The 20231-nt window shown below is 31.6% G+C and overlaps 7 protein-coding genes across 7 annotated transcripts; 1 reads left to right on the top strand and 6 right to left on the bottom strand.

Annotated features, from left to right (window-relative positions):
• Positions 1–69: 69 nt before the first annotated feature.
• Positions 70–8488, bottom strand: DFA_07013 (uncharacterized protein; the record flags this gene model as incomplete). The annotated part of the gene is made up of 22 exons (XM_004366834.1): positions 70–950; positions 1028–1477; positions 1546–1928; positions 2008–2212; positions 2297–2538; positions 2602–2730; positions 2805–2873; positions 2956–3324; positions 3419–3607; positions 3726–3837; positions 3936–3978; positions 4444–5309; positions 5385–5816; positions 5883–6244; positions 6323–6527; positions 6593–6834; positions 6920–7048; positions 7130–7198; positions 7278–7646; positions 7729–7911; positions 8013–8124; positions 8419–8488. The coding sequence occupies 22 exons, from the start codon at positions 8486–8488 to the stop codon at positions 70–72; spliced, it is 6111 nt and encodes a 2036-aa protein (XP_004366891.1).
• A 246-nt stretch (positions 8489–8734) lies between these two features.
• On the bottom strand, positions 8735–10121 carry dus2l (tRNA-dihydrouridine synthase 2-like protein; the record flags this gene model as incomplete). The annotated part of the gene is made up of 4 exons (XM_004366833.1): positions 8735–9103; positions 9208–9706; positions 9780–9912; positions 9995–10121. 4 exons carry the CDS (start codon positions 10119–10121, stop codon positions 8735–8737), a joined length of 1128 nt encoding a protein of 375 aa, XP_004366890.1.
• Positions 10122–10515: 394 nt separating this feature from the next.
• Positions 10516–11583, bottom strand: dct (dynacortin; the record flags this gene model as incomplete). Its single annotated transcript, XM_004366832.1, has 1 exon — positions 10516–11583. One exon carries the CDS (start codon positions 11581–11583, stop codon positions 10516–10518), a length of 1068 nt encoding a protein of 355 aa, XP_004366889.1.
• Positions 11584–12555: 972 nt separating this feature from the next.
• On the bottom strand, positions 12556–13584 carry DFA_07010 (uncharacterized protein; the record flags this gene model as incomplete). The annotated part of the gene is made up of 3 exons (XM_004366831.1): positions 12556–12942; positions 13025–13252; positions 13372–13584. 3 exons carry the CDS (start codon positions 13582–13584, stop codon positions 12556–12558), a joined length of 828 nt encoding a protein of 275 aa, XP_004366888.1.
• Positions 13585–14061: 477 nt separating this feature from the next.
• On the bottom strand, positions 14062–15295 carry DFA_07009 (uncharacterized protein; the record flags this gene model as incomplete). Its single annotated transcript, XM_004366830.1, has 3 exons — positions 14062–14853; positions 14936–15039; positions 15199–15295. The coding sequence occupies 3 exons, from the start codon at positions 15293–15295 to the stop codon at positions 14062–14064; spliced, it is 993 nt and encodes a 330-aa protein (XP_004366887.1).
• A 408-nt stretch (positions 15296–15703) lies between these two features.
• On the top strand, positions 15704–15805 carry DFA_07008 (uncharacterized protein; the record flags this gene model as incomplete). Its single annotated transcript, XM_004366829.1, has 1 exon — positions 15704–15805. The coding sequence occupies one exon, from the start codon at positions 15704–15706 to the stop codon at positions 15803–15805; it is 102 nt and encodes a 33-aa protein (XP_004366886.1).
• Positions 15806–16033: 228 nt separating this feature from the next.
• On the bottom strand, positions 16034–18874 carry DFA_07007 (Kelch repeat-containing protein; the record flags this gene model as incomplete). The annotated part of the gene is made up of 7 exons (XM_004366828.1): positions 16034–16776; positions 16858–17166; positions 17245–17478; positions 17560–17753; positions 18379–18418; positions 18586–18626; positions 18843–18874. 7 exons carry the CDS (start codon positions 18872–18874, stop codon positions 16034–16036), a joined length of 1593 nt encoding a protein of 530 aa, XP_004366885.1.
• Positions 18875–20231: the final 1357 nt, after the last annotated feature.

The raw sequence follows: 20231 nt of genomic DNA, 5'->3' as shown, positions 1-20231 counted from the left end.
TTTTTTTTAAAAACAAAAGAATAAATAATTTTATTCTTGTTTGTATCTTGTCCCTTTTATTTCTTTCTGTTACATATCCATATTCTTTAATTTGTTTTGCATTTTTTTGTTTTGACGAGAGATGATTCTATTCTTTTTAATGAGCATTACAGTACCAAGAGCAATGGCAATGGCTGCGAATCCACCAACAACAACACCAACAATAATCTTCCATGTTGTACTATTACTGCTGCTGGAACCACAATCACTTTCGGATTTATCGATTAAAAGTGGTGTGAAATCAGGGTCAAGAAGACATGATTGACATTGAGGTAGTGATACTCCAATCAATGTTGACATTGTTGTTGATGACTGTTGACTGGTTGTTTGGTTGATTAATGTTGTTTTAGAGAATGTTGGTCTGCCATCTGATAATACATAATCAATGAATCGACCATTGTATTGGACGTTATCTTTGATTACTCTAAGATATTGAATGGTTGATGATAGTTGATCATATGAAAATGTTGATATCGATTGTTGTTTGCAGTCATATTCAATCGTTTGATTCATATTGACATCAGTCCTAAATACAACTCGAAGTGTTGATATTAGATTGCTGTATTGCCAGTTGGTGATATTCAATGATAATTTGATTGAGTTTGGGTTGATGTGGAGCAGTTGATCTCCAAATTGGATATCTCTTGCTTGTGATGAGAATGATATCATTGCTTCAACTATCGTATCAATGTACAATACATTACTAATATTGACAAGTTGATAGTTTACTAGAGTTGTTGAGCTGTCACTGTTGATTGTTGTATTCCAACTGTTTGTCATCAACTCTGCAATGACCATACCATCAGTATCCAATTCCTGAATAGCAACCAATTCAAAATCAAATTTAGTTCCATCAATTTCAAATGATGATGTTGGTGCTGTTGAATTGGTAGTAGGTGTTGAATTGGTAACTATTAGACAAAAATAAAAATAAATTAGCAAAGAATCACAAACTTTATAATTATTCTCTAATATTTTTCAAACATACATTTAGTCAAACAATTATCAAGTGGATTATAACCACTGTCACATTGACAATGGCCGTTTACATCACATGATCCATGTCCATAACAATTTGATGTCGATACTTGACATTGTGATTGAGGTGTTGGTCCACCTCCACTTGTTGTTGTTCCAGTAGTTGTAGTTGTTGAACCAGTAGTTGTTGAACCATTATTGTTATTATTTTTAAAATATAAAAAGTCTTTTGCTTCAAATGGATACCCATCTACCAAGATTCTAACACTTGCAGGACCATAATTAGCATTCTCTGATAATGTACAATTAATTGAATCCACGGTCGATGATAAAACACTACATTGTATTTTATCGTTGATTGTAATATTTGCCAAAGAATGGTTTTGTCTGAAATCACCAAATAAATAAATCAAGCTTTGATTATTCGAATCAACTTGTCCTGATAATAATCTTGGATAGTCTTAGAATTCATAAAGGGAATTAATAATTACAATTTTGTAAATCGGTATAGAATTAAAGTTAACATACATGTAAAAGGAATAGAGTAAAATTCTTTGTTGTGATCATTTGATATTTCAAATCCAAAAGATGAACCAGAATGTATAGATGGATTGAAATCCATTTGACAAGTAATAGTTGCTTGAATCAATTCAATGGGGGTGTATTGTGAAGCAACAATAACACAAGTACTATTCAACAACCCAGATACCGATTGGAATTGGTGAACAAGCTGGCTATTGTAATAATAAAACAACCAAATAAATTGAACCTTTTGATTTAATAGTTGAGTGACATTGGCAGTCGACACTGTAATTCCAACCTCTAAAACATTGACATTGACCAAATAAGGAGCCTTGGAGTTCAATTGAATAGTTGTATTGGTTATAAACCCATTTGTAGGATAATACAATCTAAATAAAATAATTAAATAAATGAATTAATATTAATAATATTTTCAAAAAATACTATGAATCTACTATTAATAGTTACTCAAACATTTTGTGTGGAATGATAGGAATAAGAGCAGGACTATCGATACCATTCCCCCAGCCTAGAAGGTTACCTGTTAAAATTCCCCTATATTTCTTTGTATAAACGATTGTTTGGTCAATAGTAGGTGTACATGTAAATCCAGTAGGCAGTGACAAACTTGTTTGGAATATAGTTGTATCTTGCCTATAACACCAGAAACAATCTAATAAAAAAAAATTGAATTAAATATTTGTTTAAACAAATGTTATAATTATAGTCATTAATAAACTAAACTTGTCTTGCTTACTTGGAACACTAGATATATTAGTTGATGTTATCCAGAGTTTGTTGACACAAAAACTATCTGGAACTGAACCAGCAACCTTATTGTTGTAGTTTATATCGAGTAATCTTGTTGTATTGTCTGGTGCCAATCCCTCCCATGGAATGATAGTCAGTTCTGTCAAGGAACGATATTGCCACCATTTAAAATTAGAGGTTGGTAATGGAGTAGTTGGAAGTGTCGTCATAAAGTCATCGAATTTGGTACTAGTAATTTATGGTTAGTGATTTGATATTAATATTAGAACAAACTAAATGATGTATACAAACATTTTTTGTAATTTTGGAGGAAATATTGAAAAAGGGTAAGTGATGGTATTTGGATAATTGGTGGTCAGAGTCAATAAATTTGTAAAAAGGTGTAACGGAGGTGAAACTGTAGAAATACCACTCAATATTCTATAGAATGAAGAGTAGATAGGTTGTAGATTAATTAATTAGTAATTTAATTTACTTTTAAAAAGAATACATACAGTGTTTCAACAACCTCTGGTCTTTGAACAGTAAGATTATATCGATTAGTTGCAAGTCCATTAAAATTCCTATATGATGATGGATGAATTAATAAATAAACCAAAATATTAATAATAATAATAATAATAATGTATTCAATCAATGACATACATTGTTTTACAACTGACAGCGATGGTAACTAATCCGGCGGTGATCATATCAATTTGAAGGGTTTGCAATTGTGCGAAAACGGTTGGTGGCATATCCAATGAAATGGGGGCAACGGCAAATGAAGGGTTAATGCCCCACACAAAGGTCTTTAATGAACTCCAAACCAACGATGTAGAACTGTTGGTAAACGATGGAAAATTTTTTAAATTGGAAAGTTGGAGAGTCATTGAAGCGATTGAAGGACTTGTTATTTCAAATGAACTCTCGTGGAATGCAGTCACGTTTGGAAGGATCAAAGTCATAGATGTCATTTTAGGAAAGTATCTAAGGTAACCAACTGGAATATTTGGAATTGATTGTTCATATATTCTGGATATGTGAAATGGGAAATGATAGGAGTGGTCAACCAACTGTTAACAAAAATTAAAATATAAGAGTCTATAAAATTATTATAATAACGTACGATGAAGTAGCAAGGTTTGGAAGGCCAGTTAATTTATCGAGAAGGGATTGCTTACGATCAGCGATATAAGGGATGGTTTGTTGAACGTCGAATCTAGTGCATTGCGGTAAATCAATGACCGTCAAGAGTGGGTCAGGCATTCCCGTCCCTCCAGATGCAGAATATGTAGTGGTTGCGGCATTCACTAAACTATATAGTGAACAAAGATAGATAGTAGTTTTAATATCAAACAAACAAACTCAAAATATGTATAATAATAATAATAATAATGATTCAATCAAATTTTGTACAAAGAATAAATACTCACACATTAACGATATGACCACCTGAACATATGAATGCTGGAGATGCACATATGATCGCTTCTTCTTGTACAATGGTGCTACCGTATTGTCGAATGATCCATATTGCAGAGTTTACTAAAGAATAAATATTAAAAGAAAGACCATCACAAATAATCATTGTTAGAAACTATAATCATATTATATTTATTGCCCAGTTGAACAAAAAAACTTACATTCAGAGGCAGGGATACCCTGGGCTGTGGTGATTGTTGTACTCTGACTGATAAATAATAAATAAAATAGAATAACAAATGTTGTTGTTATCTGTTTGATTCTATCTTTCATTGTTGATGATTAGAAAAGAAATTGTCCATCCATCCTTCTCCATTTCGACCGAATGCAATGAACATGACCATGGTCGCTCGCTTCTTCATTGTCACACCGCAACACAACAAAGATCTAGATATCTGTATCATATCACGCGTGAATACAAACTATCATAGAACAGAATCACTAAAAATTTTGTTGGTGCCGCCCAGGTTTTTTTTCCTTTTTTTAAATATTACCAAAGGATGGACTATCGATCTACTAGTTAGTAGTAACAAATAACAATAAATAAGAATGAAGGTATACAACAACATTAGAAGGATTGGAATTTGCTAATGTATTTAAAAAAAAAAAAGGAGTGATTAATTTTTATTGTACAAGTAGTCAGGTTATTTGTATGTCTACTGTTCACACCTTGTTTTTAAGTGCTTTCATAAATATGATAGGTTTAGAGTATTTGAAATTTGAATTTTTGAGATAGATAGCACATCCAACTATGGCTGCTAGCAAGACACTTCCACCAACAACAACACCAACAATAATCTTCCATGTTTTACTGTTGGTTGAATCACATTCACTTTGAGAGTTGTCGATGAAAAGTGGTGTGAAATCAGGGTCAAGAAGACATGATTGACATTGAGGTAGTGATACTCCAATCAATGTTGACATTGTTGTTGATGACTGTTGACTGGTTGTTTGATTGATTAATGTTGTTTTAGAGAATGTTGGTCTACCATCTGATAATACATAATCAATGAATCGACCATTGTATTGGACGTTATCTTTGATTACTCTAAGATATTGAATGGTTGATGATAGTTGATCATATGAAAATGTCGATATCGATTGTTGTTTGCAGTCATATTCAATCGTTTGATTCATATTGACATCGGTTCTAAATACAACTCGAAGTGTTGATATTAGATTGCTGTATTGCCAATTGGTGATATTCAATGCTAATTTGATTGAGTTTGGGTTGATGTGGAGCAGTTGATCTCCAAATTGGATATCTCTTGCTTGTGATGAGAATGATATCATTGCTTCAACTATAGTGTCAATGTACAATACATTACTAATATTGACAAGTTGATAGTTTACTAGAGTTGTTGAGCTGTCACTGTTGATTGTTGCATTCCAACTGTTTGTCATCAACTCTGCAACTACATTACCATCATTATCAATTTCTTGAATAGCAACCAATTCAAAATCAAATTTAGTTCCATCAATTTCAAATGATGATGTTGGTGCTGTTGAATTGGTAGTAGGTGTTGTGTTGGTAACTATTATTGGATTAAATAAAAATAATAATTAGTTTGTTGTTTTTAATTTTTAATAAATATTTTTTTTCTACATACACTTAGTCAAACAATTATCAAGTGGATTATAACCACTGTCACATTGACAATGACCCTTTACATCACATGATCCATGTCCATAACAATTTGATGTCGATGATTGGCATTGTGATTGAGGTGTTGTTGAGCCTCCACCTGTTGTTGTGGTAGTTGTTGAACCATTATTATTATTATTTGGAGCTGTAAAATATAAAAAGTCTTTTGCTTCAAATGGATACCCATCAACTCCTATACTGACACTAGCAAGACCATAACCAGCACTCTCTGATAATGTACAATTGATTGAATCCACAGTCGATGATACAACACTACATTGTATTTTACTGTTGATTGTAATATTTACCAAAGAATGATTTTGTCTAAAATCACCAAACAAGTAAATCAAACTTTGATTGTTTGAATCAACTTGTCCTGAAAACAATCTAGGATAATCTGTAATATTGTAACATAGCTGTGTTAGTCCATTTTTTATAAACTACTACTACTACTATAACATACATTTAAAAGGAACAATGAATGTTTCTTGATTATGAGCATTTGATACCATAAAAGTATAAGTTGCAGTATTTAACTGATTGATATCCAATTCACAAGTGACTGATGAGCTTCCAGTGACAGAGTTGTATTGGGTTCTGACTATTGCACAATTACGTCCAGATGCAATGAATTGGTGTTGAAGATTATTATTGTAGAATAAAAATGACCAAGTGAACAATACCTTTTGGTTTGGTTGTTGGTCAGCAGTGACCGATGTTAAAATAATTCCAACTTCTAGAACGCTAAGGGTTACAGTATAACCTTGATTCTCATTTAATTTAAATGATAATATTTGTTCTTGACCATTTGTTGGATAAAATAATCTAAATATAGATAGAGATAGATAGATATAGAATATTAATTAATAAAATAAATCATTTTAATAAATAATAAATAGTTACGTTAAAATTTTATGTGGAACTACAGGAGTTAGAGTATAACTTGTTTGATTAATACCATAACCGAGTAAATTACCAGTTATATTAGTTTTGAACCCCTTTGTGTAAACTGTAGTTTGATCGATTGTTGGTTGACATGTAAATCCAGCGGGCAATGGTAAATCTGTTCTAATAACAGATACATCATTATAATAACACCAATAACAATCTAATATAAATAAATAATTAAATAAATAAATAAATAGTTATTTTTCAAAATTGTACACAACATACTTGGAATACTACCGATATTAGTATTGATAATGTTGATCCTGTTGATACAGAAACTATCTGGAACTGATCCACCAAGTGATGGATTATTACTAATATCAAGTAATCTTGATGTATTATCAGGTGTCAATGCCTCCCATGGAATTACTACAGGTCCTATTATCGATTGATATATCCACTCTTTAAATGATGCAGGTGGAGGTGGTGATGTTGGAAGTGTAGTCATAACCGAGTTTAGTTTGGAACTAAATGAATCAACCAAATAATAATAATAATATTGTTAGCATTTTTAAACTAGGCTAGATTACATCTACATAAAAGGTAACATACAATTTTGCCAATTTTGGAGGGAATGTTGTAAAAGGGTAGATATTGGAATCGAAAAAAGCAGCGGTCAAACCTGTTAAATTTACAAATTGCTCCAATGGAGGTGAGACTGTTGTTTTACCATCCATTCTCCTATATAATAATATAATAGTTTAATTAGTTGTTTGATAAATAATCAAAAAAAACATATAGAGACTACAAACTATTACTTACAAAAAAGCTACTTTACCAGGATTTGGAACAGTCAATGCAAAGCCATTGGTATACTTTGCTAAAAGAAGTCTATGTTGTTTAAATAAATATTAGAGTCGTTAGAAATAATCAGAAGCTGCAGATAGCAGTCACACAAAGTCAAACATACATATTTAGGAAACTTGCAGTAACTGTGATAGTCGGGGCTTCTAGGTTGGTAAGTTGCAGCAATTGCAATTTTGGGAAAACAGTTGGAGAGAAGGTGAGAGAAATGGGTGCGTCAGCTGCACTTGAATTAATGTTCATACTCAACAGGTTCAATGTTCTCCATACCAACGATGCAGAGCTATTGCTGAACCATGGGTAGCTTTTCAAAGCAATAAAGGTCAAATAAGCATTTTGTGGTGTTGTAGAGGTCACTTCAAATGAAGCTTCTTGTATCGATGTAACATTACCAAAGCTTAATACCATGCTCATCAATTGAGTAAAGGGTTTGAGGAACCCAATTGGAATATTTGAAATTACATCATCTTCCATGCTAAGGGTAAGGTTAAGGGTAGGGTAGTTCTAAAGTTAGTTTGATTGATTGATATGTTTTTTTAATATATCATCCAACATACTTTAGAGATGCAACCTTTGGGACATTGGTTAATCTGGTCAATATCGATTGATTAGGGTCACCTCTGTAAAGACTGATCGGGAGGATATCGAATTGAGTACACTCTGGCAGCGTTAGACTAGTCAATGATGAATCTGGAACTAATCCAGTTGAAGTAAAAGTAGTGGTTTCTTTACTTATCTTACTACATATAGATAGATATAGATATGATAACATCACTGATAGTTAGTTCATAGTTTGATCATATGATTTGATTATTAATATTATTCTACTACTACTACTCACACATTAATCAATTGACCACTTGAACATATGAATGCTGGAGATGCACATATACTCGCTGCATTTTGTCCTATGGTGCTACCGTATTGACGAATGATCCATATCGCTGAATCAACTAGAATAGACAATGAAATAGAATAGAAATAAACTATGTGTGAGTTGGAGTTAAATTTTCAAAATGGGTTTATCACTTCTTTCTTTCTTTCTTTCTTACGCGCTGCTGGAGATAATATCTGAGCATTTAGACTTTGAATGCAAAAGATGAACGCAATGAGTATAATCTGAACTACTACTTTCATATTCTATTTCTCTCTCTCTTTGTACACACGATTGTTGGTGTATTTGTTTGATCGATTGAGAATGTTATCGAATTAGTCAACAACCAACAAAAGGGAGGGTCCCCGCCAACCAATCAATCGCAAAAATAAATAAAAATCATGATCTTTTGAAGCTTCGGATCTTCTATGAGATTTCTCCATTTTTTGTGATGGCGTGCGGTGTTGTATCTTGTCTATTCTCTTTAATTAGTATTACAGGAAACACACAAGCTGCCATTCGAAATCCACCAACAACAAGTTGATATTTGACAAGAGTTGTTGAACTGTCACTGTTGATTGTTGCATTCCAGTTCTTTTTTGATTACAAAAATAATAAATGAACTTTGAAGAGTTGTTCTTTGATATAATAAATTCTTATTCTTTAAACATGTTGGTTTATTCTAAAATCTACGAGATGGATGGAAGAGGAGGTTCTTGATCTTCTTCTTTTGATTTAAATCTTTTTATAGATGGTTCCTTTGTTTTAATATTTTCTTGAATCGTTTCATCAATTGTATGTTTTTTTGTTGTTGTTGATGAAGATTCTTCTGATTTTGTTTGATCATTTTCTTCTTGATTTTCCATTAATATAGGTATAGTAGGAGGATTTAAAAATTGTTCATATTGATTTGTCATCTCCCAAATAGTACATAAATCTTTCATTGACTTTACAACAGATGTTTGTCTTGCTTTTTCTGTCTTGGTTTCATCATTTTCATTTAATATTTGATTAACAACATATTTTGTATTTGGAAATAAATTATCTTTTTCATATGCCTAGAAAAGAGAGAAAATAAATAAAAAGTTAGTATATCTATATTTCTTTTCTCTTTCTCTTTCTATTTTCTATTTTCTATTTTCTATTTTCTTCTATTCTTTACAATTTGAATATAATCTTGAATAATTTGATGAAAAGATTTTAAAGATTTATCTTTTGAAAAGACTGAAACATTTCTAATGGCACCTCTAGCAATCATGACAGAATTTGCCTTTGTTTGATTTAAAACATTATCAATGTCTTGGTGAGTATAGATGTCGCCATTGGCAATAATTGGTACAGAGTAGGATGAATTGGCAAGAATAGTAGCCAAACGATCCCAATGAGCAGGATCCTTTGGTCGTTCAGGAATCTCTCTCATGTGAACACCAATCGCACTGACACCAGTCGACTCGATGATCTTTAACAAATCTATAGTCTCTTGATCAGTCTTTAATAATCTAATTTTACAAGTGACTGGAACCGGTAAATTTCGAATCAACGTTGTCAATATATCCTTGATCGTCTCTGGTTTTGATAATAATGCTGATCCCATTCCACCTTGAACTGAAAAGAATTTAGGACATCCCATATTTATATCAATTGCACATATATCATTTACTCTAAAAACCATAAAATAAAAAGATATTTAATTAGTAATTAATCACATGATAATCAATCAATCATTTTACATACACATGTTGAGCAGCTTTTAAAGCAGATACAGATGAAGCAGTACCTAATTGTAAAACATTATTTCTATCTTGTTCACATGTTCTATAAACAACTGCTCTATCTTTACTAATATAATCAATTGTATTTAATTTTTCTACAAAAAGACAAAGATAAGATTAGTATATCATTCAATCTATCCATCTATCTTTCTATCTATCCTTTTCTTTCTTTTTTACCATTTACAACTCGTTTTGTTGAAGATAACTTTACATCGATCAATTCTTCACTATAGGCAATATCACAACCTTGACGTAATGCAAGTAATCTCATTGGTAGAGTCGATACTCTAACCATTGGTGCCATAATTGTCTTGTTATAATAATCCATTACAACTCCTTCATATTTTCTTTTTATTTCTATTTCCTCCATCTCTATCTCTCTCCTATCTATCTCTCCTATCTTTCTCTCTTTCAAACAAACGTCGTAGTAGTATGAGTATTAATGTATTTATAAACTAAAAAACGACAGTTTTCTCTCTCGGTCTGTCTGTGTCAAAAAGTGTCAAGTCAGGTGATTTTGAGAAAAAGAAATGAAGGTTAAAGTAGTAGCTTTGTATTATTTTAGTTTGTTTAGTTTGAGAGTATAGTTTAAATTTATTTTTGTACAAAGTTTATTTAATAAATAATAATAATGATTGATGATTTGATGATTTGATGACGGAGGAATGAATTTTTTAATTTTGATTTGATTTCCATTTTTAATGAGCAACAACACCCAAATATAATAAACCAAGAAGAGATTGAATTTCTTCATAGATTTTAATAGTTTGGACTGGTTCACGATCTGGAGCACCTTTGACGAGTTCGTTGACGGCACCGGCAAGTTTACCGGCCGATTGAGAGATGTCAAAAGAGATGGGGAGATCGGCAGAGAGGTTGACGGCAAAAGAGGCCGATTGTTGGACGAGATCCATGAGGATGGCAATAGTGACTTCGTGGTTGGATGATTTTTTGTGGAGAATTAATTTGACAGACTTGGCAGCATATATGATCTTGTCGAGGAATGGTTTGACAGAGTCGACCGATAAGTTGTATTGCGAGGCGACAGTTTGAGCTTGTCCAACTGCAAAGGGGGAGGATGGGGTGGCCGACGAAGTTGGAGTGGGTGGTTGTTGGATATGGCTAGATGGTTGAGAGCTGACAACTGGGGTACTGGTGGCAGATGCCGATGGAGGGGACACACCTCCAATAGTAAGACCCCAACGTTCCAAACGTTTTTGTTCTTGACGCATCTTTTCTTCGGATGGTGTACCATCTACATGTGAAAGAATCGATGAATTGTCAACTGATGATTCGTCAACATTTGAGGAGGCGGCAGTTGTTGTGCTCTTGCTGGCAGGGACAACATAATCATCCAATAAGTTTGTGGAACTTAGACCCATTTTGGTGAGACGACGTTCCTCGAGTACGGCCTTGTCGTCAAATTGTTGTTCAAAAGATTGTGATGATTGGAGACCTGGAGTGGACGCGGTCGAGGATGTCTCTGAGGTTTCTTGTGTTTGTCCATTTGTGTCGAGACCCCATTTCTTGAGACGGGCCTGTTCCTGTCGCATCTTTTCGTCGGCCAATGCACTTGTGTTGGCGTATGGGCTGGCCGTGTCGACCGCGGTCAAGCTTTGTGTGCCGGTAAAGTTGACGGGCACCTGAGTGGTGGGCTTGGTTTGGACTGGTGCCCAAATCGAAGCTCTCTTGTTGGCCCCAACCTTTCCTTGCAAAGCTCTGCTTAATCTTTGCTCTTCACGTGATTCTAAATCTTCTCCTTGCATTTTTCGAAAAGTAAGTATATATGTTGTTGATATTACAAATAAATAAAAATAAATAAATTAAACGACAATGTTTTGTGGGGAATGAGTAATAGAACACTGATTTTACGCAATGATAGATGTGTGGAGGAACTGTTTAAAAAATTGCAAAAAAAAACGGCAAGAAAAATTGTTTCAAATAATTTGGATTCAAACTATTTTACTGTTGTTATTAAAGTAGAAAAGTACTAAAACTATGGTGTAACTTTTTGTATTAAGTAAAAACGGTGTGATTGGAATTGAGAGAACTCTTTTGATTATTATTATTATTATTATTAAAACATAAAAAAAAAAAAAAGATAGATATATTTTGAAATTAAAGGAAATATTAATTTATATTTAATGATGATGATGATGATGGATCGTCGTCAATTAATTTGAAAATCAACCAAGCATCAGCAGAGAGAGGAGAAGTAATAATACCAATAATATTATTTTAAATATTTTGGAGGGATGAATTTGTTGACAATAAAGAGATAGGGGTAGGACAGGGATGGGATCAATAATTTTCAAGAATGATCAATGAACCAAACCAACACACACTAGGTCAAGTTGGCGCGTGGGTGATGGGTGTGATTAAAAATACCATTCTTGTATAGATTCACCACCCCCTTTTAGCTAACACATCGATGGAAAAAAAAAAAAGGGGGAATGATCAATCAACCAACCATAAATTATTATTATTATCATTAATATTAGTTTTTAATTGAATCTGTTTTTCCGTTGAATTAAAAGTGGGGATTGATTTTATTGCAAATTAATTGTTATTGGACAAAAAAAATATGTGTAAAGGGGTTGTTGTTATTGTCAAAAAAAAGAGAGAAATTTAGAGAAAGAAGAATAAACATGGATGGATGGATGGATGAAGGGTAAATGATACAAAAATACAAAAAATGGTCTGTTTTCATTTCAACATAAACAAAACTTGGGTCTAGTTTAGTTTTGTTGTTGTTGTTGTTGTTGTTGAATATGATTTTGTGGGATTGGAACCAAATAATAACCAGCTGGAATGGATGGATGTTGTTGTTGAACTTGTCCAGCTTGTTGATTTGGTTGTGGTGGGAAGTTTTGTGGATATCCTCCATAGTAGTGGAAGACTGGGTGTTGTGGAGGTGGGACATAGTTTTGTTGTTGGAATTGGTGTCCTGGGTATACGTGGTCTGGAACAACAAAGCTTGATGATGGGTGTTGTTGGGCATTATTGATTTCTTCATGATTTACAATGATAACATTGGCTTCATGTGATGATGATTGACATGACTTTGTCTTGTTTAATTTATGAATGAAAATCAAATATCTAACATAGGCTTTAATTAAAAGTGACTTTAAAAAAGTAATAAATTAATTAATTAATAAATGATTGATTGATTCATTCTATTCTCATTTCTATCTTCTTTATACTTACAAAGACAACAAAGAAAATTCCACAAGTTACAGTAGTAACTGCATAACTAGAGTTTGCAACGGCCAAATAGATGGTAATGATGAAAGTGTAACCATAAAAGGCATAATAAACGAGTGCTGTGATGAAATGAATTGAACTGAGAAGAGTGCTACGTGTGAATAATACAATAGCGCCAAAGATTGGTGCAATAAACAATGGACCATATAATGAATTGGTTAATGGTAATGCCTAAAAAAAAAGAAAATAAAAGTAATAAAAAAAAGATATTATATATATATTATTAGTATACAATGAATCACTTCCCTCTATTCTCTCTCTCTCTCTTTCTCTCTCTATTCATTTCTTACTTGTAACAAGATAACCATAACAATACATAATTTGTAACGGAACAATTTAAATTTCTCACCAAAGCCTTCCTTGGGTGCTTGAGCCAAGTCATTTACTCCCTCTTCAACATGAACCTCTTGGTCGATTGTGATTGGGGCTGGTATAGAGGAAACATCGTCCTCTTGAGTTGGTACTGGTTGATATGATGTGGTTTGAGTGATTTCTACTCCCATTCTATTTGTTTAAAAAAAAAAAGTAATACTTGTACTAGTAATACAACTACTTTATAACTATATATTATATTTGTAATGAGTAAATTAAAAGTTTGATTGAACGAGAGAGAGCGTTCAACAGAAGGTGACGGAATGTTTGCACTGTCACAACTCAATTTTTTTAATTAATTTCATTTTTTTTTTTATTTCACAAAACAGATATTATATACCTTGTATTTATACTTGGGTCAAAAATCAAAGTAAAAGAATAAGTATGATAAAAATTGATTAATTTATAATTTATAGGGGAGATAAAGTAAAGATTACATTAACCCTCTCTCTTTGATTGAAATTTATTAATTTATTATTATTTATAAAAAAATTAATTGTAATTGTAATAGTTGTTTGTTTTGTTTGTTAATATATTTACACAATAGTTCTTATTCTTTTTTTTCTTTCTCTTCTTCTTCTTCTTATTCTTTTTCTTTAGGTTTTTTTTTAAGGTTGTTCATCATTATTATTGTCAGGTGATGAATCAATATCAGCACCATCAACAATAATAATATTCTTTGTTTCTATAGTACTATTATTAGTTTGCAAAGTAGAGTCTGCAACAGGTGAAGAGATGGAAGGAGTCATGGAATAACTGTTGCCTTGAGAAGATGACATCTTGTCAAGTGAGTGACCACCCGATTGGTCACTATTGGTTCGTGTCATGGATCCCAACTTGATGGTTGATTTTTGGAGACCGTGGTAAATCTCTGATATACCAACCATCTCTCTAATCTTGAAAAGGAGTGGATTACGACCTAAAAGAGTCAATACTGCAAAGGAATTGATGATTTCAATACCGTAAAACACTAGATTATACCAATCTTGAGGAGCCTTGCTTCTAGCATAGTAATAATAGGTTGGATTTAAAACTGCCAATACCGGACCCATAAAGGCCAATAGTCCAAGTAAAAAGTACATCTTTCTTAAAATGACAACATCGATATCCTTGTTGGAACCAGACAGTTGTCTAATAAGATTCGATCCGTAAAAGGTAAAAGAGATAAAGATGATGGCAGCAATCATACCAAAGAACCAACGCCAACATACATCATAGTCATTATTGGGGTATTTGTAGTAGAGTGCTATAATGACCACATGGAATATCGAAGTTAAAATGATGACCACCGTAATTATATATTCCACAACTCTACTTCTTCTAAAATCAACCTTTTTATCTTTTGAGAAAAACGTTACTACCAACTTTACCCAACAAAGTAATATAAAGTACCATGATATCTTAAAAAATAGAAAGAAATAGAAAAATATTAATATTATTATTTATAATATTTTCCTACTTTGCTTTTTCTTTTATGCTTACAGTATAAAAATGAATGGCAACAATGTACAACATAAATACAGTTGGATTTTCATATGGTTCATCAATATCATAAACATAACAAAGTATACCATAAGGAATACGTACTATAAAAATAGAGTAGAGAGATAAATTAATAAAGAGATAATAGGATTATTTTTTTGTGGGTTGTTATTTTTCACACATACAAAAAAATGCTATTTGATTAAAAAAGAATACTACAAGAGGAATTGATTTATAGTATTTTGTTTTGTTTATCTTTTTACTATAAGATATCTCTTTTAGTAATTGTATACCAAAAACAAAAAATATAACAATATATGCCATCCCTTCGGCAAAAAAGAATATTGCTCCTCTTTTCATTCTATCTATCTATCTCTCTATGTATCTATTAAATCTCTGTTTTGTGTGATCTATTTATCTCTCTACTATTTCGTTGTTGTTTAAATTTTAAAAATTTAAATAATCTTCTTTTCTTTTGTTCTCTAATCTATTTATAAGATTTGTAATGAGGAATGTGTTTGTTATCAGTTCTGACCAACAAGACTTTCATTGCTCTGTTTTCCACCCCCTGATTCTTTTGTTTCGAGTTTGATATTTTAACTACCACCCCACAATGAGGATATTTTTTTATTTTTGTTGTTGTTGTGGTGTACCATAGATACGAGCATTGTGCAAAGAGATCCTTAGTGAGAGAGGAGAAGATAATGACCGATTTTCGGTACATGTTCAATTTCTTGAAATAAACGGCAGTTTGATATTTGTGACAAGATGGCTGAAGATGCCCTTTCAAGAAGCCAAAACCTTTGCCAAAACAAGATACTTGCAATGGCATTGGGGCCAACAGTAGGACAGTACGACAGAGCCAGTTGAAAAATTGGTTTTTCAAAAACGAGTGGTTTCAGTTGACGACGGTTTTAAGTTTACCTCAAAGCGCTGTTTCGAAAACAAGGAGGGTCGTAGGAAATTCCTAGGTCAATACCCCCACAAAACTATTTTTGAAACTAAAGGTCAGAAACTATACTACTACACAAGTTGGATGGTAAATCTATTTTTAAAATAAATAATTGTTTTTTTTTTTATTTTATTTTTTTTCCTCCTTTAACTTGTCGAAGGTAAAATGATTTCTTGTTGTTCGACTTGAATATTATTATTTTTAATTTCATTATTATTTGAATTATTATTATTAGTACTGTCTGACATTTCAATATCAAATAATGTGGATGATGATGGTTGTTGTGAAGGTTGTAATTGTTTTTCTTCTTCTTCTTGTTTTTCCATTTCAATTTCGATTTCATCTTCATTTTCTTCATCATCGATGATCATTTCATCATTATCATCATAAATCTTTTCTAGACTCATAATCTCATTATCGTGTAATTGTGGATGACCAACCATATAGGTGTAGAGGTTTGGTTGTGGTGAACAAGTGTTTGGATTGTAGCCACCGTAAATGTAGAGATTGTTCTTGTGGGTGACGAGCGAGTATTGTCCGATACCACTGAGTTCAAAGTCTGAATAGATCTTGCTCCAGGTACGTGTCTCTAAATTAAACTTCCACAGATCGTTGTAATAGTTGGATCGGTCCCAACCTCCAAGACACCAAATGTGATTGTCATAGACTACACTACGTAGTCTAGATCTCGAACATGGACCATCCTTGTTGTGTGCCATCGATATCCACTCGTCACTCAACAAATCGTAACAATAGGGATACTGAGTGTGACCCTCTGGTCCATAACCTCCAATTATATACATAAAGTGATCATACAATACACAACTATGACTTCTAATACATGGTGGTGGTGTTCCTCTTGATGGTACTCTTTGCCATTCACTATTCACTAAAAAAGAGGAGAATTAAATAAAAAAGTTAATACAAATATAATATAATATATATTTTTGTTTTTTTTTAAATTACTTACAAAAATTAAATCTAAAGAAAGAATTATTACTTTCAGTACCATCCCAACCACCAAAAATATACATATAGTGTTCCCAAACGATGGAACAATGTGCAGATCTACCTTGTGGTAATATATCTCCTTTGGTTTCAATGATACTGCCTTCGAGAGAATCGAGATTTAATTTGTAAATGGATACATCCAAATAGGTTTGTGGTCCAGAATAACCTCCAAATATATACATTGAATCTTTGTATACTACTGAACTATGTTCAGTCTTTTCTGGTAATGGTGTACCTTTGGTTATCTTTTTTACCCATTTTCTTTTATCTAAAAAAGATAGATGAATTAATTAAATTAGTTCAACTAGTACTTTATATTGTTTTTTTTATATATCTTTTTTCTTACCAAAATTGAATTCATGTAAATCACTTTTAACATCTTTAATAAATGTATGACTATCTGGAAGATGACCACCATAGACATACATATTATGATTGTAAACGACGGCTGTATGACATACTCTAGGTGGTGGTTTGGTGGCTGTTGATAGCTTGATTATAAATGTTCTCCATAATGAATACTCTGAACATATCTTGTTAAAAGTTTTTGATACTAATCTTAATTCACATATATCATTTACTAAATAAAAAAGAAAATAAAAGAATAGAATGAATCAATAAATTTTGTCTTTTATAATTTTTGTTTTTTTCAAAAACTTACACTTTAAATAAGAAAAAATATAAAGTATAACTTCATAAGGTAAATTTAATTCCATTGAATTAAATAATTCCATTGTAGTTGTTGAATTATTTAACTTTTCAAATTGTAAATGTTGATCTAGTTGTTGACTCTGTTGTTGTTGCTGTTGTTGATGATGTTGAGGTGGAAACACCTTTTTTAATATTTTACTAAACCTATAATAATTAGAATAAAAGAAAGAAAAAGTGAGATTAATAATTTATTATTATACATATAATTTTAATTAAATGGAAATGGAATGGGGGTTGGATATTATTAATTATTTAATTCAAATTATAAATTTTAAAAAGAGTAGATCAAAAAATATTTAAATATTTATAATAATAATATTAAACAATGATTAATTACCTGCTCCTGAAATTCATTTTTTGATTTTGTTTTTGTTTGTATTTATATAAATAAAAGTGTATGGTATAAATATTTATATAAATATATTTAAATATAGGAATATATAGGTAGTATTTGTTTTTAATTCAAATTAAAAAAGTTAATTATACAATATGGTAATGTTAAATTGATAAATATTTAAATTTAATTTTATAAATCATAATAATAAATAATATAGTGTATATATTAAAATGCATATAAAGATATTATTAATAATATAATAATAGCTAGCAAAGGATTAAAAATTGTAAAATGATTTTAACAAAACAACAACAATGAAATATAAAAATGGTTGTTGTTGGTCACAGTCTAGTCTAGTCTCTTTCTCTGCTGTTATCGCTCTCTTTTTGAGACTCGTCTTTTTTTGTTTGTTTTTGTAAAACCTTTGATTACGAATCAAGTAGTTTTACTAATTTGAAACAAAAAGTTGGATCTATAAAAATTTTAAAATTCTTTTCCCAATGATATTGTTTGTTTTTTTGTTGTGTTGTAAATAAATCTCTCTCTCTCTATATATGTTAAAAGTGAATGTGGAATGGTACGGTTTGGATGGTTTGGATGACTAATCATTCAATTGCCCAATTTAATTTTGTTCCTTACCTTTTTGATTCCTTGGGTTTGGGTTGGCTTTTGCCTTTGCTCTGACAAAAAAAAATAAATTAAAAAAATACAAACTAAAATTCTAAAATTAAACTTTATTTAAAAAATAGACAAGAGAGGTGGATTATTATTGGATTATAAATTTATTCTATTAAAATCAATTCATTCATTCTATCATTTAGTAGTATTGTTGTCAACAACAGCGAGCGACGACAAAACACAACATTGAAAGATGATTTCACGTCTCCATACAATACAATACATTCAAAAGTCTGGTTATTCTTTTCATGAATTATGAATACTTTTCGTTAATATTTTCATTCACCAGTTTGTAAAATAAACAACAGTGGTTAGGGTGAGTGAGTGAGAGATAGATTGATAATTATTGTAAATCATATCTTATCTTTCGACCGTGAAATTAACCCACCACATGTAAACAGTAGGAGAGGATGTGTTTTACACCCCCTCACTTTCTACGCAAAAATCCTATTTTATTGTATAGGCACGTTGTGGTGGGAGTGAGGTGGTGGATCATTGTAGAATGGGTGATAGACAGTATTTTAGTGTGGGTTATGGGTGGAGAGAGAGAGGAGGGGCATAATAAAAATAATGTAATGGATCTTTATTCATTGATCCAAACAGGGATCAATAATAAAATTATCATTTTTTGAAAAACAATTGTTTTAAAATATATTTTTGATCGATTTTAATACCCCTCCTCAACACTGCGATCATTCAATTAATAAACACTTTTTTTTTGAAAAAATCTTTATTCATAATAATAATAATGATAATTATTATATGATGCAACAAATCAACATAATAATAATGAAAATAATGAATGAAACGAGTAATAGTTCTTTTCAAAGATAAAGAGGTGATGGAATGAATTTCATTGATAACAAAAATTGGCCCCCAAACATCGCGATTGACTCGTTTACAAGTCATGATCACTCCTTTTATAGTTGGTTGAACCAATGTACTATATCAGTTGTTTTGAGACTGATAAAAGGTACCTTTTGGATCATATGGTTTAAAAATAATACACCAACCATGAAACTCTATACCACACAGTGGTTGCATTACTCGACTCTTAAAATGGATAGAAAATCGATCGACTATACAACATTATAGATATATTTAACTACTCACAACGCTGTGAGACAACCCCCAACTATTGGCTATTGGATGGTCCCAATTATAGATTTACTTTTTAAACAAATTGTGCAACCTGTGAATATATTGAACATCAACTCCTTCACTTCGTGCCCAACCTTCCTATCTTCTTTCAATACAAGTCTCAAATGTACGCAGTTTTTTTCAACTACACTGATTTGTTGGATCTGGAAAAGGTACCTGTTTTTTTTAGATTTGGAATGATCAAAATTTAATTGGTGAAACTTAATATAAATTTAGGAATTGGAGAGGAGATAGCTAAAAAAAGCCAAATGAACAAAACCTGATCATGGAAAGGGCAATAAGATTGCTCATTGCAGGACAAAAAAAAACTGGGTTTTTATGGATGAATCTTTTGGTATGTTGATGATCAGAATTTGATGGAAATTGATGAAAATTGGATAGAAATGTAGCCCTTGTTGTGGAGAATGCAGTGATGGCTAAAAAAAGCCAAATGAACAAAACCTGAT

This window comes from Cavenderia fasciculata (assembly GCF_000203815.1).
Source record: "Cavenderia fasciculata unplaced genomic scaffold Scf_ET2XIPL01CNAVH-3, whole genome shotgun sequence".
NCBI classification, from domain to species: domain Eukaryota; phylum Evosea; class Eumycetozoa; order Acytosteliales; family Cavenderiaceae; genus Cavenderia; species Cavenderia fasciculata.
The sequence above is the reverse complement of the archived record's forward strand: the minus strand, read 5'-3'. Positions and strand labels throughout refer to the sequence as shown.